The sequence below is a fragment of the Xenopus laevis genome, chromosome 1L (genome assembly GCF_017654675.1).
Source record: "Xenopus laevis strain J_2021 chromosome 1L, Xenopus_laevis_v10.1, whole genome shotgun sequence".
Taxonomy (NCBI): Eukaryota; Metazoa; Chordata; class Amphibia; order Anura; family Pipidae; genus Xenopus; species Xenopus laevis.
In genome coordinates, this window is record NC_054371.1 from 220,936,510 (window position 1) to 220,955,120 (window position 18,611).

The following is an 18,611-nucleotide window of genomic DNA, read 5'->3' on the forward strand; positions in this document are numbered from 1 at the left end:
ATTATGAGGATATTAGAAGTAACCTCGGAGTAGTTCCATGACCTGTATAAAAACATTCAGCTTTCAGCCTCGTGCTTTTATATGGTCATGGAACTCCTCAGTAAATTAAAATATCCTTATAATCAGGGGGACTTTATTCACTATATAAACTTGTTACCATTAAATGATCTGGCAGTACTGTTGCTTCAGTCAATATCTGGGTAATGAAAATCCCCCATTATCATTACATTCCCCAAACTAGCAGCCTTTTCTATTTGCATCAGGAGCTTAGCCTCCTCCTCGTCACGTAGGGATGGCACTCGCAGCGCTTCATTTTGCCTCCACGAGGAAACTTCGGGCGACTTCGGAAAATGAAGTGCTCCAAGTGCCATAGCGCCGGCGATTTACATTCTAGCTGGCGGGAAGGCAGTTCAGGGAGATTAGTCGCCCCAATGAAGACGAGATTTGTCAATGGGCGACTAATCTCCCCGAATCTGACCGTGTGTCGCTGCCCTTAGACTGGCCCTGAGAAGGCTGTGGAATATACAATAATAATAATAATAATATATGTAATATAATAATCCTGTTAAAGATGTTGTTCACATTTTAATTCACTTTTAGTAGGATGTAAATAACATTCTAAAAGTCAACTTAAAGGTGAACCACTCCTTTCAAGTGACCTTTTATCCGCCCAAGCCAGTAATTAGCTGTTTATGGTTTCTGGATGGAAACTGTTCTTTATTCCCCTGAGACAGAAACCTCCTGCCCATAATATAATATCAGCAGCCATTAGAGACACAGTATCACTGGCCCTAGAGATTCCCTGCTGTGCCCAATGCAGAGCTGAACTTTACCCCTGCGAAAAGAAAGGGTGCAGTGCAGAGATGCATGGGGAGGAGGGAAGCCTGTTTGTACCTGCTAAACTAGCAGATCTCAGACACTGCCTGTTTATATTCCCCTACTTCTCCCAGAATAGGCAACAATATAATCCCCAAGAAACCTTTATATTATGCCTATTGCATGGCTGCTTAGCAAGGATTTACCTGCACAAATCCCACTTTTGCTTTTCACGGGATTTGCAAGTGAGCTGACTCCTATTCTGCCTTCCAGCTCTGATTTAGGGGGTTATTTATCAAAGGTCGAATCTTTGAGTTATGTGAGGTCTTTATATCTCGAATGAACTCACAAACTCGATTCCGTGAACTCAAATTAATTCTGCAGGAAAAAACTCAAATTGCTGGAACGAATCAACTTTTCTAACGAAACCTACAGAAAAAAAACCTTAAACATCTTCAAATGGTTGAAGGAACCTGTTCCATTGACTTCTACATGACTTCGACAGGTTTGAGCAGAAGTATTTTTGGTTTCAAGCCATACCTCCCAACTGTCCCTTTTTCGGAGGGACAGTCCCTCTTTTGACAGCTCAACCCGCAGTCCCTCATTTGTACTGGAAAGTCCCTCTTTTCTCTGCACTGAACAGCCAGAAAAAGAAACAAAGTTTCTCACTTAATTGGCTTTTAGCAGAGAGCCCAGAACAGCTAAAAGGTGCAAATAAGATACTTTGTAACAATTTTGAGACACAAAAACACAGTTTAGATAAGGAGAAATATTTTCAAACTTTCATAACCTGCCAAATTTTGTAAAACAAACATGGTAATTAGGGGGTGTGGCCACAGAAAGGGGTGTAGTCAAAAAATTGCTGTGCTACGTGCGGAAAAAAAAATGTTGTCCCTCTTTTTACTTCCAAAATGTTGGGAGGTATGTAATCAAGCTATTTCCAACTTCGGGGGTATAATAAATCTCGCATAATTCAAGGTTTGAGGGTTTTTTTTAAGATTTGGAAAACCACAACTCGACCTTTGATAAATAACTCCCTTAATGTCACTATTTTGTACTTATTGTGTAACGGCCGCAATGTAGGAGGCTGCTCAGCACCTTCTTACCTTAGGGCATTTGGAATCCAGTAGAGACAGGGTTAAACTCACCTGCTTCCCTATGTTTACATAGAGACTTGCTAATTAACCCTTTACTTGAAATAGCCGGCAAAGCTTTGAACCAATGAAGCAGGAGGAAGGGTGTGCGGCAAAGGTTAATTTGTGTATGTGAGTGTGTGCTGCCTGGTACTGTCACACACAGGAGAGGTGTCTGACTCACAGGTAGGTGGAGCCAGGCTCTTTATGCAGAACCAACTGTGCAGCACTGTAACTCACACATACACAGGAGGGCAGGGCTCATGGCTGCTCCCCGTATCTGTGCTCCAGGAGTGTGAGATTCAGGACTGGGATAAGGATTACTCAGCTCAAGGCAATACAAGTCCCCTCCGACAGATGCAACTAAGGTAAATCTCTCTGGGGTGGAGACAAAAGTTTCCCTTTTTTAAATACATTGATTGTAGAATCGTTTAATGGCTGTTTCTATGTTCAAGAATTGCAGACAGTGGTGTTTTAGAATTCTACAACTCCCATCACTCCCTGAAAGCCTTCAGCGGCTGTAGAATTAAATGTTCTCAGCACAGGACCCTTATAATAAAATGACATGTTCTCAGCACAGACCCTTATAATAAAATGCCATGTTCTCAGCACAGGACCCTTATAATAAAATTAAATGTTCTCAGCACAGGACCCTTATAATAAAATGCCATGTTCTCAGCACAGACCCTTATAATAAAATTAAATGTTCTCAGCACAGGACCCTTATAATAAAATGCCATGTTCTGAGCACAGACCCTTATAATAAAATGCCATGTTCTCAGCACAGACCCTTATAATAAAATGCCATGTTCTCAGCACAGACCCTTATAATAAAATGTAGGAGTCAATATTCCACCCTGTGTATTCTCATCTGATTAAATGTATATCCCATACAGTTCTAGTTTAATAAAAGGGTTGGGTCATAGGTTAAAAGGTCTGAGGTCACTTTCGCTCTCTGTGTATATCTATTTACCCTGGGGGCAGGACAGAGAGATACCCAGCTACCCCCTCCTTCTCGTGGGTGAAACCACTGTTATCTCTGCCGATCACTGACTCACAGATCTCTGTACAAGAAGAAGTGCTGAGAAATTATCTGAAAGGGGGAAAGAGAACTGAAAAGGGACAATTTGTTGTAGTATTGGAAAAAGGAACTTGTTGCCGGGTTATTATGCTGGTAATGATGTATGTTTTGCATTATGAATCCCATAGCTATAAGGGCAGATACAAACGTGGAGATTCGGGGGGAGATTTAGTCGCCCAGCGACAAATCACCTCTTCTTCGGGTGACTAATCTCCCTGAACTGCCTTCCAGCTGGCTAGAATCGAAATCTCCTGCCGGAGCGTTTCGTTTTCCGAAGTCACCCGATGTTTCCTTGTGAGGCAAAATCTTCACGTGTGTCTCTGCCCTAAGGGGGGCTAATGTACCTCCCAGAAGACTTAGGGGTATAACTATAGAGAAAGACACTGCTGTTGCTGAGGGGCCCAGGAAGTATAGGGGGCTCAATTGGGCACTGACTGAGAAGCAATGTTAAAGGGGTTGTTCACTTTTGAGTATGATGTAGAGAGTGATATTCTGAGACAATTTGCAATTGGTTTTCATTTTTTAATATTTGTGGTTTTTGAGTTATTTAGCTTCTTATTCATAAGCCCTCCAAGTTTCTGCAATCTGATTGCTAGGGTCCAAATTCCCCTAGCAACCATGCAATGATTAGAATAAGAGACTGGAATACGAATAGGAGAGGCCTGAATAGAAAGATGAGTAATAAAAAGTAGCAATGACAATACATTTGTAGCCTTATTTGAGCATTTGTTATTAGATGGGGTCGGTGACCCCCATTTGAAAGCTGGAAAGAGTCTGAAGAAGAAGAATTATTAAAAAAACGATAAAGGCCATTCTATAACATACTAAAAGTTAACTTAAAGATGAAACACTCCTTTAATATATGTACATGAAAAATGAAGGGTCAAACCAAAATAATTTCATAGTGGGGCCCAATTCCAATACTAGAATTAATCGTTTCTTGGCAGTGCCTGTTGTTTTTTTTTATAGGGCCCAAGAAAGACTGAATTTATTTCAGATTTTTCTTGTATTTTAATAACCCCTATACTGGATTTTCCAACCATTGGTCCTCAAGCTGCAGTTCAACTGGGGGATCAGAACAAGATGGTGTATAATCCAGGAGAATGCAAAAACAGGCAAATACATCATGTATTATATATTGGTGGGATACCCCGAAACTGTGTAAAATGAAGGAAAACTTACAATCAGGGTATGCATTGCATTGAGGTTTTAGTTTAAAAACACCATGGGACCCATTTACTTTGTTCGAGTGAAGGAATAGAATAAAAAAAACTCAGAATTTGAATGTTTTTTTTGGCTACTTCGACCATCGAATTGGCTACTTCGACCTTCGACTACAACTTCGAATTAGAATCGAACGATTCGAACTAAAAATCGTTCGAATATTCGACCATTCGATAGTCGAAGTACTGTCTCTTTGAAAAAAACTTCGACCCCCTAGTTCGCCACCTAAAACCTACCGAAGTCAATGTTAGCTTATGGGGAAGGTCCCCATAGGCTTTGGAACAATTTTTAGGTCGAAGAAAAATCGTTCCATTCGAAGGATTTTATCTTTCGGTGGAAGGATTTTTAGTTTGATCGTTCGATCGAACTATTTGCGGTAAATCCTTCGACTTTGAAGTCGAAGGATTTCAATTCGGCAGTCAAATATCGAGGGTTAATTAACCCTCGATATTCGACCATAAGTAAATTTGCCCCCATGATACGGTAAAACCACATATTATAGAGAATAGGGATCTCCCATTGAATTAGGATTAGGGTTAAGATCCTCACTAGCGGGTGGTTCACTTTAAGTGTGTTATAGAATGGCATATTCTAAGCAACTTTTCAATTGGTCTTCATTATTTTATTTTTTTATAGTTTTTTAATTACTTGCCATTTACTTATGACTCTTTCCAGCCTTCCAAAAAGGGGTCACTGACCCCATCTAAAAAACAAATGCTCTGTAAGGCTACAAATATATTATTATTGCTACTTTTTATTCCTCATCTTTCTATTCCGCCCCTCTCCTATTCGTATTCCAGTCTCTTATTCAAACCAATGCATGGTTGCTAGGGTACCCTGGACCCTAGCAACCAGATACCTGAAATTGCAAACTGGAGAGCTGCTGAATAAGAAGCTAAATAACTTCAAAACCACAAATAATAAAAAATGAAAACCAATTGCAAATTGTCTCTACATCATACTAAAATTAACTCAAAGATGAACAAGCCTATTAAAATCCCATAGGGAAACGATATCTAGGTCTCCAGAAGAATGATTAACTCCAATGTGTGGTTTTTAAATCAGCTGGGGTTGCAGAGGATGCTGGGAACTGATGGCCCTAATGAATATACTGCCTATAAAAGCAGACTAGTGATAACTTGTATCATCCTCTGCTGGACTGATTTACTTTGGGAATGTTCTCACCAGGCTGAGTTCTGTTCAGATCCTGGCATGCAGATCCGTGGCATTCTGTAATTACCTTTATTTGTTGTTCTGCCTTTTATTAGCACTGGCGCCTGCATAAAGAGGCATTGTATAGCATCCAATCACAGGCAGGACCCAACCTGTAGCTCAGCATATTATCCCAAGTGGGGGAACCACTGCTCTAGGGATGAGAAGCACCACCCACGTTCACCAACTGCAAGCCCGTTGTTCTTACAGTCTGCACAGCGTTGTCTATAAGAAAATACCCCGGGGTTTCCACTTAGAGGGACACAGCTGAGCTGCTGAGGTAGGTTGGGTGAATGGGCATAGCATGTATATAGCAATATGTCGGCGCTCTATAAATACCTGTTAAAAATAATATTAATAATTATAGCAAACCAAGATGGGGAAGGTAGGACCTGATGGCACTGGTCTGGCAAAATAGTCCCAAGTAGGCAGGGGCGCTCCACCAATGAGGCGAGTTGAGACAAAAAAAAATGCCGCTCCTGGTAACTAAGAGCCGAATTTCCGGTTTTCAACCCGGAAATTCGGCTCTTCTAGTGCAGAGAGCACAATTGCGCTCTCTGCACTAGCGTCGTGCAGCGCCCCGACCCCCTCCTGCGCAGAAAATGTGAGCGCCGTGAGGAGCAATGGAAGGCTGCCTCAGGCGGCATAAATGCACGGATCGGCGCTGCAAGTAGGGAAAAATGGTAACAGTAAGGCAAGATAGTTGTTAGTAGGGCAACTCTGACGACCACCATTTGCAACTCCCAGCACCCTGGTCTGGGAAGTTCTGTTAATACAGAAATACCAATTTTGCAGTAAAGCACCGATCTAATGCAGTTTTTTACATCCCCACTAACAGCGGTTACTACATTGTCACTATTGTGCCTCTAGTCAGGCCCGGACTGGCCATATGTGGGTTTTGGCAAATGCCAGAGGGGCTGCTATAAGGTGCCATAGAAAGTCAGTATTTAGTGGGCTGGTGGGGGCTGTTTGGGCCTCTGTGTGGGCTGATTGGGTCTCTGTGTACCTGAACTGGCAGGGCCTATTTTAATTCTCAGTCCGGACCTGCCTCTAGTTTACACTTCTGTACAAATCTCACTTCTGCAGCTGATTGTGACCGGCGTAAGGACACGAGCGGGGGAACAATGAGCCATCAAACTGCCTGTTTATCTTTTCATCAGGCTGCACCTGTTTACCCAGCAATGTCACAAAAGCTGCCATTCATTCCGCTAGAGAAACTCCAGGAACCCTTATTCCAACGTGTGTGATTGTGTCTGTTTCGGCAGGCTTGCTTTTTCGTGCTGACGAAGATTTCTCATGCTAAAGATTTTTGTAACTGGATTTGCTTAAAGGGCCTTGAGGTTTTTCTTTACAAGAGCCCCGTTGAAATATGTCACTTATTTGGCTTTGGCTTTAGGCCAACACAACACGGTTGGTAACTGTAGAATGAATATAGATTGATCTGCTGAGCTACATGGTGTTTAGATGGTTATGGGGGAGCTGTGACATCTCTTCTGCCCCATAGCTCTGTCTCCAATGTCCATAGCCAGTAATATAGATAGAGATTTCATTGGGGACCCATTCCCACTAGATTCACCAACAGTCTTGCTTAGGGACAGCTTGGCTCATCTCACATCCCCATTAAATGCTCTTTTTAGAGACTTTACAGAATTGAGACATTTATCCGAGAGATACAAGAGCCTGGACGCTGTTTTAGGAGACATCTAGGAAGGGTTTGTGGCCGTTGACACCACCATTGAAATGACACATTGTTGAATTAGTGCAGGGATAACTATGCGACGTGAATAAGCAGAGACTAACGAAGCTCAGCTCCAGCAAGAAGGTGATGTGGGAAACCGCACAAGCACCTTTGCATCTGATTTTTTCCAGTTTGAGCTTGAACGAGAGGAGGAAACAAGTGGGGATTTTTTTTTTCTACGAAAACACTTCTTTTGTATTCGCTGGTCAGAGATTTTTAAGTTCATTTTATAGTGTGGTGTAGTTTCTTGGATCCCAAACACTTAGGGGCAAATTCACTATGCGCCGAAGCGCCTAACGCTAGCGTCAATTCGCTAGCGTTGGTCATTTTCGTTACTTCGCAAATTCACTAACGAACGCTGGCGTAAATTTGCTAGTGTTACTTCGCACCCTTACGCCTGGCGAATTTGCACAACGGACGTAACTACGCAAATTCACTAACGCGCGCAGTGTACTGAACGCTACCTTTTACGCTAGACTTCCTTCGCCACCTCAGACCAGGCGAATCGCAATAGAGTAGATAGGGATTGCTTCAAAAAAAGTTCAAATTTTTTCTAAGTCCCAAAAAACGCTGGCGTTTTTACTATATTATGGGTGATAGGCTGAAAAAGATCGAAAAAATTTTTGGGGCTCCCCTCCTTCCCCCCTACATTTCCTAACTCATGGCAACTTAACTATACAGTGGGCACATGTGTAGGGCAAAATAAATATTTTTATTTGATGTTTTGAAGGTTTCCCAGGCATTTGTAGTGCTGATATGTATTCCTCCATTGAAATTTGGCGCCGTATGCAGCGTAACTTCGCTTCGCTTAGCGAATCAACGCTAGTGCAACTTCGCAACCTTACGCTACCCCTGAGCGCAACTTCGGATTTAAGTGAATTTGCGGAGCGCTGGCGAAACTACACCTGGCAAAGTGTGGCGAAGTGCAGTGAAGTTACGCCTGAATCTTACTGAATTTGCCCCTTAAGCTCAGGTTCAGTAATGCTAGAAAGGGTGCAAAAGACACACTTACATATAGTGTGAAGAGCCTCATCTGTAGCCCACCAGCTTATAGATAACATATATCAGCCAATGGACCTGGTTTTGTTCCAGGATATTCTGTGCACTGGGATATTTTACTCCAGGCCAAGAAGTGTATCATTCTAATATTTAAAGGGATTCTGTCATGACTTTTATGGTGTAGTTTTTATGTCTAAATGACACTGTTTACACTGCAAATAATTCACTCTACAATATAAAATTTCATTCCTGAACCAGTAAGTGTATTTAGTTGTAATATTGGTGTGTAGGTGCATCTCAGGTCATTTTGCCTGGTCATGTGCTTTCAGAAAGAGCCAGCACTTTAGGATGGAACTGCTTTCTGGCAGGCTGTTGTTTCTCCTACTCAATGTAACTGAATGTGTCGCATTCAGTTACATTAAAAGGGATACTGTCATGGGAAAACATGTTTTTTCTAAAACACATCAGTTAATAGTGCTGCTCCAGCAGAATTCTGCACTGAAATCAAATTCTCAAAAGAGCAAACAGTTTTTTTTTATATTCAATTTTGAAATCTGACATTGGCCTAGACATTTTGTCAGTTTCCCAACTGCCCCAGTAATGTGACTTTAGGATGGAACTACTTTCTGGCAGGCTGTTATTTCTCCTACTCAATGTAACTGAATCAGTCTCAGTGGGACTTGGCTTTTATTATTGTTTTTAGATCTACCAGGGAGCTGTTATCTTGTGTTAGGGAGCTGCTATCTGGTTACCTTTCCATTGTTCTGTTGTTAGGCTACTGGGGGGGGGAGGGAGGGGGGGTGATATCACTCCCGCTTGCAGTACAGCAGTAAAGAGTGATTGAAGTTTATCAGAGCACAAGTCACATGACTTGGGGCAGCAGGGAAATTGACAATATGTCTAGCCCCATATCAGATTTCAAAATTGAATATAAAAAAATCTGTTTTCTCTTTTGAGAAATGGATTTCAGTGCAGAATTCTGCTGGAGCAGCACTATTAACTGATGCGTTTTGAAAAAAATATGTTTTCCCATGACAGTATCCCGTTGATGTATATGTCCTCTAAACTTTGGGTAACTATACAAAATCCTCAAAACAAGCATTTCTATTGGCTTTCACAGAATAATTGCAGCAGTATCAACCAGGGCCATAGCTAGGGTGGCCACCTTTTCTGGAAAAAAATACCGGCCTTCCTATATATTTATCTTTTTTCACTATTAATAACATTTGGATCAGCCATCATCTCTACCGGCCATGCCAGTAAAATACCGGCCAGGTTACAACCCTAGCCACAGCTTGGAAGGCGAGGGCCACATTCAGATGATAATAAATAAAATAACACCTTTCAATCTACATTTTTCAAGTTGTTGTTTTTGAACCAAAAGTCCCCATTGGCTTCCTTGTGGATGAGAAAAAGGGCCCTGAGAGTTGTGGTCGTTCCATGTCAAAATGCAGAAAGATGAGACCAGACCCCAAGATATGAAGGACCATTGCAAATGTCAGGGCCCATGTTTTTTGATCCAAAGGCACCTGTTGACATCTTCATGGATAACAGAATGTCCCTGAGAAGTTTTGTTGTATTTGGCCTTTTCGTGTCTGAACGCATAAAGAACACACACCCAAACAAGCAATCTTTCTTTATATACAACATGATATATTATAATTATATATATATAAATTATAAGCCTACTGTTTTCCTGCAGTTATAGCCCACAGCTCCCAACATTCTCAGCCAAGATCTTACCTAATCACAACTGAAAATATAATAGATAATTAGTTATTTTAGAGGGTTTGAGTGGCTGCTGTACTGGTCCAGATGTGTTTCCCTGGTACAATGTGGTTAATGGGAAAACAATAGCACTGATGAGAGAACAGAGGGAAAGTTGCGACATTTGTGCTTCCGGCTGTGTATTGGGCAATGCTTTTAGTGTAGCCAATGTCGACACTCAACTGATCAAAAAATGCCAAAATCCTCTCACATGGAATAATCCCATTTGCCTAATAAGGGAGGATAGTGTTTGGCAGTTGCAGAAACCAACAGATGGTTCATTTACTCTGGTTCAAGTGCAAGTGCTAGAGAACTAAAGGTGGCCATAGACACACAGATCCTATCGTACAATTTTCGGATCGTGTGTGGCGTGTGCCGACATCTTTCGTCCGGCGGAGAACGGTCGTTTGGTCAATCGGTCAGGGTTGATTTTGACCCGACCGATCCCGCCGGAGCCCATTGCGCATCGTAATCGGATCGTACGGCCGAACAATCAGATTACCCCCGATATAGCCATGCTCATTAATGGGATATCGGGGGAAAGATCCGCTCGTATGGCGATGTTGCCAAACGAGCGGATTTTTGCGTCTATGGCCACCTTTAGTGGTGCAAAAGTTCGCTCCTTATTACTCATGTACAAAGCACTTGGGTGCTGGTCAGTGGTCTGCACCGATACTTAGATATATATGGCACAAGTTCCAGAGAGTTTTAGGGCATAAGACCAATTTATGCCAATGATGCTAGGTACTTGTGCATCAAGGATCGTACTACTCCCACTCGGTGCATAAGTAGGACTCAAGTAGTCATCAGAAATCTCCCAAGGAGGCCTAGATTATTTGACCCCTGGTGTGGTGGACTCATAGGGATATGATAAAAGGGATTATGGCTTATTTTAATAAATTAAGTCTGGCAATGCCCCAATCATAGGTGTCCAAGGGGTACTTCCCCCCCCACTGGAATTGGATTTTTGTGAAATACAACACTCTATTCTGTTGTCATATAAAAACGCATCACATACATACACCAAAAACAACACAGTGGATTTTTTTTTACCCATGAGTTATATTCAAATGTAAAAAGAGTTGAGGAGCAACACAATTATGAAATAAGTCCCTAGGGTAACAAATAAGGGCTGTGATTGGCTATTCGGTAGCCCCTATGTGGACTGGCAACCTACAAGAGGTTCTGTTTGACAGTGCACCTGTTTTTTATACAACCAAAACTTGCCTCCAAGCCTGGGATTCAAAAATAAGCTCCTGCTTTGAGGCCACTGGTTGGGCACCAGAAATCGATCAGTGAAGTTTGATTTTTTTCTGCTATCCAGGACCACATTGGCTAATTGATACAGTCCTGCAGCCCATTTGCAGCCTTGTAATCTGATTGTTCGGCCACAGGGCTGAACGTTTGGATTCACCCAATATCACCCTGCCGTTAGTGGGCATATTGGGTTAAAACCCTAATAGTGTATGGCCACGTTTACTTAATTCCTTATGTGTAGCTGCCAAAATCTGATTTTTGTGTCATTTAATGACTGAGTATTCCCTCATCACAAGGAGAAGGCACTTTCCAATAGAATTCTGATGTTACAGTACAGGTATGGGATCCGTTACCCGAAAACCCGTTATCCAGAAAGCTCCAAATTACGGGAAGTCTCCCACAGACTTCATTTTATCCAAATAATCCAAATTTTTAAAAATGATTTCCTTTTTCTCTGTAATAATAAAACAGTACCTGGTACTTGTTCCAAACTAAAATCAAATTATTCATCATTGGAAGCAAAACCAGCCTATTGGGTTTATTTAATGTTTAAATTATTTTCTACTAGACTTAAGGTATGAAGATCCAAATTAAAGAAAGATCCGTTATCTGGAAAACTCTAGGTCCCGGGCATTCTGAATAACAGGTCCCACACCTGTACTAAAGGAATTGCTTAAATGCCACGGGATATAATGGTTTATGCCACGTCAGGAGAATGTTTTGGGGAAAAAATGAAATAATAATAGGAAAATCTGGAAAACTACTGTTTTCAAGGAACAATTGTGCCTGCAAAAAAGTAGAAGGCAGCAACCCCCCATGTTTACCTCTTCTGCACTTTTATGGGGTTGGGGGGGGGAGTTTATAGGAAAAGAACAGGAATTACCAGTTAAAATACAAAACAAACTGACTTTTTGTCGACCCTCAGTTAAGTGTCACCTGAAACAATGTTCTCACCTGGCCTCATGGAAAAGTGCCCCTGCCTGAACCCAGGTGTATGTGAAATATATTTCCACTAATAGGAAGATGTCCATTTTTAATCATATTTTGGGGGTTTTACTGTTGATTTGTGGGGCCTATATATCTGGATATGTCCCCAGGAACAGCGCAGCATGTCCTCTTGCTTCTTAAACCATGACCCCATCAGCCACATTTAAGGCAAAGGTAAAACTTGTTGACCGAGCCCCTCATAATCATTCTATCAGCCCCCCTTACCATGCAACATGTTAACAGACATATACAACCACGCTTGCCACTGTTCCAAGAATTCCAAGATAGTAAATATACATTCAGTTTTATATTTCACTCTTAACTGGCCTCCAGCTCCCCCTTCAACTGCTTTGGAGGCAGGCCCGGACTGGCAATCTCTGGGTTCTGGCAAATGCCAGAGAGGCTGCTATAAGGTCCCATAGAAAGTCAGTATTTAGTGGGCTGGTGGGGCTGTTTGGGCCTCTGAGTGGGCTGATTGGGCCTCTGTGTACCTGAAATACCAGGGCCTATTTTAATTCTCAATCCGGACCTGTTTGGGGGCCTCCATTTGGCAACCATTGTTCCAAGAGAAATAATGGCATTATTGGCGCAAGATAAGGAAGGGCAGCTGGAGGTTGATATGTGTTCTATGCACATTTCAGAGGAATTCTGTGCATGTTGCTGTTTTGTTTTGAAATAAGACCACGGTGTCGCCTGGGCAATTATGAGTAGCTGTCAGTTTGTATTTATTAGCATGTGTTTGTGCCAATATCTTTTAGCCTTGTACAAGTATGGGACCTGTTCTCCAGAATGCTTGGGACCTTCAGGATCTTTCCATAATTTAGATCTCCATACCTTATGTCCAGCGTCAGACTTGAGGGACAGCAGCCCATTGGGGCTTCAGCGACAGGGGCCCCCACACCCCTTCAGGCCCCAGCCATAACCCCTCTCTGAAACCCCCCTGGGACCCTGCACATACCTGTCCTCTAGCTGCCCCCTGATAGTGACCAGGGGAAGGGAGATCAGGGGTCAGTGAGGGTCTGTTCAGTAGAAGACGGGTGCAGGTCTGGATCGGCGAGGGCCAGGGCCCACCGGGTTTTTACCTCTTGTCCCACCAGCCCACTCCGACCCTGTCTACTTAAAAATGATTTAAACATTAAATAAACTCAATAGTCTGGTTTTGCTTCAATTAGGATTAATTATATCTTAGTTGGGATCAAGTACAAGCTCCTGTTTTATTATTACAGAGAAAAGCAAATCATTTTTAAAAGTTTGAATTATTTGATTAAAATGGAGTCCATTGGAGATGACTTTCCCATAATTTAGATATTTCTTGATAATGGGTTTTTAGATAATAGATTCAATGTCTGTACAGGTTTGCTACCAAATCTATGCAAAAATACAGGTTTTTCCCTTTAAATCCCTATAGGCTTCGTGAGAGGGTTTCCAGTTCATGGGATTCACTGTATGAGTGGAGTCACGTCATCAGGGAAGGATCAGTTAATTGCCCAATTATGGTTTTTAGGTACCGGCATTGTGTAAACTGATTACATTGGGGACACCCATGCCTCAGGGTTTTACTGAGAACAAATGATATTGCTTAGTAAATACAGCCAATTATTACACCATGGGGCTGATTTACTAACATTCACATTTCCATTTTTTCCACGAACCATATTTTTACGTCTAAAAATTTTGTTTTTTTTCAGTTTCTCAAAAATGTATTAAGTGTATTTATTAAATGTAAAATCCACTTAAAACTCTAAAAAAACGTCCTCAATTTAAAGCAGTCGAGGTCCCATAGAAGTCAATGGGAGCTGCGCTGATCCCATTGGGCTGTTTTTATAAAACCATTGAGACTTTTAGAGGTTTTTAGATTTATTTTTTTTGCTGCTAATTGTCTGAAAAAATTTAATTTTTAGAAGTTTTAGAGATATTCGTATTTTTTTGTGTTTTGCTCAGTGTTTTTTTACATTCACACTTTTTATATTCTGATCTTTTAATAACTTTATTGCCATTCGTGGTTTCAGAGAAATAGACTTTAATCATACCTCCCAACTGTCCCGTTTTCAGAGGGACAGTCCCGCTTTTGACTGCTCAACCCGCAGACCCGTGTTTGTACTGGAAAGTCCCGATTTCCTCTGCACTGAACAGCTAAAAAAAAGAAACAATGTTTCTGACTTAATTGGCTTTTGGCCCAGAATAGCCATGAGGTTCAGATAAGATACTTTTGAAACAATTTTGAGATTAGCAAATAAGTAATTGTAACAATATAATATAACAGGCCCCTTGGGAAAAGTTAGGCTCACAGCTTAAAGGGTAATTCATTAGCAAAACTGTAATAACTGAACAATTTTTGTCCAGCTTTTTATTTCCAAAACGTTAGGAGTTATGCTTTATGGTGCTTTCAAAAAGCTCTAATGCCAATAAAATTTCACCTTTAATAAATGGTCCTCTATGTTACTTTCATGGTTATTCGGACACTATGGGAACGGCTTCTTTTGAACCTCTGGGTGTTGCCTGAACAATGTGGCCGGTCCCATATAAGAAAAATGCTTCTTGTGACTGCTCCTTTGTAGATCATGGATATTTCTAGAGCACCTCCAGTGATATTTTGGCTAATACCCTCATTGGATTGGATCCCCTGGCCAAATCTGGGGCTTTCTGGAGCCTATACCACCTAACTGGATACACCTCCCCATGAACAGGCCCTCTATTGGCCCAAAGGCATCTTAATTACACATGTCTGCAAGATAATGAGACCCTACTTTTGGGATAACACAAGATACCACATTAATGGAGTTATGTAATAAAAGACACTAAATTTGCCCAAGGAGCAGTAACCCATAGCAACCACTTAGCAGAAGGCATTTTATTGGTTGCTATGGGTTACGCTCCTGGGCAAACTTACTGCCTTTTATGACATATGGGGGTGAGATCCCACTGGCTCCATCTGTAAGTCATTACATTAACCCTCTCTTCGGTGCAGGTTTTGGGGAGCAGGATGACATCGCTGACGGTGGTAGAACATACATTTCCCAGGAAAGACAATGAGAGCAAAAGGGGAGATGATATTTTTTATTTGTACGGCTCTACGTTTGGCCACATCAGTGAAGAGACAGAGTATGTTAGAAAGGTAAGTGGCACAATCTTTATAGACAAATCAATTCATTATTAGAAGGCTATTACCATGCAGGTGAATATTGCCCTTAACTCCTGTAACAGCCAATCAGCTTAGCAGTTCTTTTAAATTGGTGGTAATACCATTGGTAGAATGAAGCAGACGTCTGATTGGTTGCTTTGAATCATTGGGTGATGATATTTAAGCCTTTTAATTCAGTGATTTACTATGTTTCATATACATAGTCCCTTTGCACCTTATTGTGACCTGAAATCAGAATTTTAGTTACAAGTGTGGGGCTCATATTACAGTCCTGTCTGAATTTATCTACATAGCCATGTTGGCCTACACCAGGGATCCCCAACCTTTAGAACCCATGAGCAACGTTCAGAAGTAAAAAGAGTTGGGGAGCAACACTAGCATGAAAAATGTTCCTGGGGTGCCAAATAAGGGCTGTGATTGGCCATTTGGTAGCCCCTATTATTAGACTACATTGAGTCTCTGTTTGGCAGTACACCTGGTTTTTATACAACCAAAACTTGCCTCCAAGCCTGGAATTCAAAAATAAGCACCTGCTTTGAGGCCACTGGGAGCAACATCCAAGGGGTTGGAAAGCAACATGTTACTCACGAGTTACTGGTTGGGGATCACTGGCCTACACTGTGTATGTAGGAGGGAGTAGTGTAGGGAATTAATTGAGAGATGGCACTGCATCTAGACTCAAAAAACCTCTACTAGTACTACTCTAGTCTACGTTGAGCATAAAACATTTGACATGCTCTGGGGAAAACAAAATACTGTACCATCGTGAAAGTGATTAGGCGAAGGTTTTGTGGAGTCCATTATAAGTTTATAAGTCAGACATCAGTCATTCTCCCCCTAGTAAAGTACTGACAGATTTACCTCAATAAATACACCCAGTGTATTTATTTAAATTACAATACAATAACTGAAGAACTACAGGCTGTGCAAAATGATATAAAGTGTTACCACCACTAGCCTGCCCTACTGTCTTCTACTGTCTCTGTGTTATTTCATCATAATGTCCTCCTGCATCCATCTTGTTGTACTGATGGCACCTTGTCCTGCTGTCCCATCTTCCACTGTTGTCTCATCACCATCATCTCATACTGTCTCCATAGTGTCCTCCTGTCTTCATCTAAACCTTCTGATGCCATCTTGCCCTTCTATATCTATACTGCCATACTGTCTCCATATTACCATGATGTCTCCATCATTCCTCGGTGTCTCCATTTTGAACCTACTGTCTGGCTTTTCCTTTTCTTTCTACATCTTGGCAACAGAAATACAATATGGAATCAGTAAGACAAGATGGAGAAAGAAGAACAAAAGGGAGACAGTAGGTTCGAGATGGAGAATCTAAGGCAAGGTGGAGACAGCAGTAGGGCAAGATGGTAACTGCAGGTTAAGATGGCAACAGAAGAACTAGATGAAGACAGAAGAACCAAATGGAATCAGTAAGGCAATATGGAGAAAGAATAACAAAAGGGAGAAAGTAGTTTTGATGGAGAGGCAAGCTGGAGACAGCAGAGCAATGGTAGGGCAAGATGGTAATTGCAGGGTTAGATGGCAACAGAAAGACAATATGGAATCAGTTTCTTGCCTTAATTTCTCCATCTTTAACCTACAGGTTCTCCTTTGCTCTTCTTTCTTCATTTTATCTTATTGATTTCAAATTGTCTTTCTGTTTTCATCTAGTCCTTCTGCTGTCATCTTAGCCAACCATTGCCATCTTGCTCTACTGTTGCTATATTGCCCTGCTGTCTCTGTCATGCCATACGCTCTCCATCTTGCTCTATGTTGCCATTCTGTGACATCTTGGCCAACTGCCCTGTCCTCTATGTGCTGCTCATCAAGGACTCACTTTATACAGGGACCTGAGTGCACCTTAAATGGGATGTTCACCTTTAAATAGAGAGTAATATTCTGACAATTTGCAATTGGTTTTAATTTTTTTATTATCTGTGATTTTTGAGTTATTTAGATTTTTATTCAGCAGCTCTCCAGTTTGCAATTTCAGCCATCTGGTTGCTAGGGTCCAAATTACCTTAGAAACCATGCATTGATTTGAATAAGAGACTGGAATATGAATAGGAGAGGCCTGAATAGAAAGATGAGTAATAAAAAGTGGCAATAACAATACATTTGTAGCCTTAAGGTGGCCATACACGGAGAGATCTGCTCGTTTGGCGATGTCGCCAAACGAGCGGATCTCTCTCTGATATGCCCACCTTGAGGTGGGCAATATCGGGCTGATCCCTAGGGCCCAACGATCGGATCCTAACGAATGGGAACGGGCGGTCGGATTGCGGGACCGCATCAACGAACAGATGCGGCCGCGATCCGATGGGATTTTTAGTCCCATCCGATCGAGAACTGGCCGACTTTTGGCCAGATCTCGATCGGGGAAGCCCGTCGGGGGCCCCATACATGGGCCAATAAGCTGCCGACTAGGTCTGTCGGCAGCTTTTATCGGCCCGTGTCTGGCCACCTTTACAGAGCATTTGTTTTTTAAATGTGGGTCAGTGACCCACATTTGAAAGCCAGAAAAAGAAGGCAAATGTTTAAAAAAACTGAATGAAAAAGTTGCTTAGAATTAGCCATTCTATGACATACTAAAAGTTAACACAAAGGTGAACCACCCCCTTTAAGCCTCTAACGTTATTTTGTGGAAAACATGATGATTTTGAGCATATTTCCATAACTGTTTCCCCTTTATTTGTAGATACGTGGAACTTTGGAAAAGATTCATGGGCAGTTATTTAAGAATGAAAAAAACACTGATTATGTCAGTTCCAATGAAGATCAGGTAATAGAATCAATGCAAAGGCCAATGAAACCCAAAAGTGGAATTGTTTCTGTACAAGATCAGCCTGACACTGGCAATGTTTCCAAAAATGCAATCATGTGACCCAATGCAATTTGTTTATACATTGTCTTCCCATAAAGGTTTTTATTTTTCCAGCTCATTGAAATATTAAGGTGTTGTATCAGGAACTCCTTTGTTGGATTTGTGCATTTTTATTTTGAAAACATTTTATCTTTCAGCAGAAATGTGTATCCATTATGTTTATGTTTAAAGTGCATCGATTCATATACAATTTACATTGAAAAATATCCAGTTTGTTCATCCTCCATTGCATCCTCATAACTTTGCATCCCGGAGCTGAGTTCCCAGACCTGGGGGGTTATTTACTAAACTCCAAATGCAAAAATAACAAAAACAATTGTGTTTTTCTTCTACGTCCCTCCATGTCAGTACAAATGGGGGGCATT

The 18,611-nt window shown here is 41.5% G+C and overlaps 1 protein-coding gene across 5 annotated transcripts in view; it reads left to right on the plus strand.

The window, feature by feature from the left end:
- The first annotated feature begins 2,017 nt into the window (after positions 1–2,017).
- ccdc68.L (coiled-coil domain containing 68 L homeolog) overlaps positions 2,018–18,611 on the plus strand; it is a 40,220-nt gene continuing 23,626 nt past the window's right edge. For 2 of the 5 annotated variants that reach the window (XR_005962684.1, XM_041570102.1), the window contains exons 1-3: positions 2,018–2,317; positions 15,183–15,329; positions 18,061–18,144. Coding sequence is in view for 4 of the 5 variants with exons in the window: in XM_041570102.1 (XP_041426036.1) it covers positions 15,198–15,329; positions 18,061–18,144 (216 nt within the window). In the remaining variant the exon portion in view is untranslated. Of the gene's footprint in view, positions 2,318–5,522; positions 5,747–13,618; positions 13,719–15,182; positions 15,330–18,060; positions 18,145–18,611 lie in introns of those variants that run through there. The other 3 variants (XM_018266870.2, XM_018266859.2, XM_041570096.1) reach the window with 3 other exon arrangements.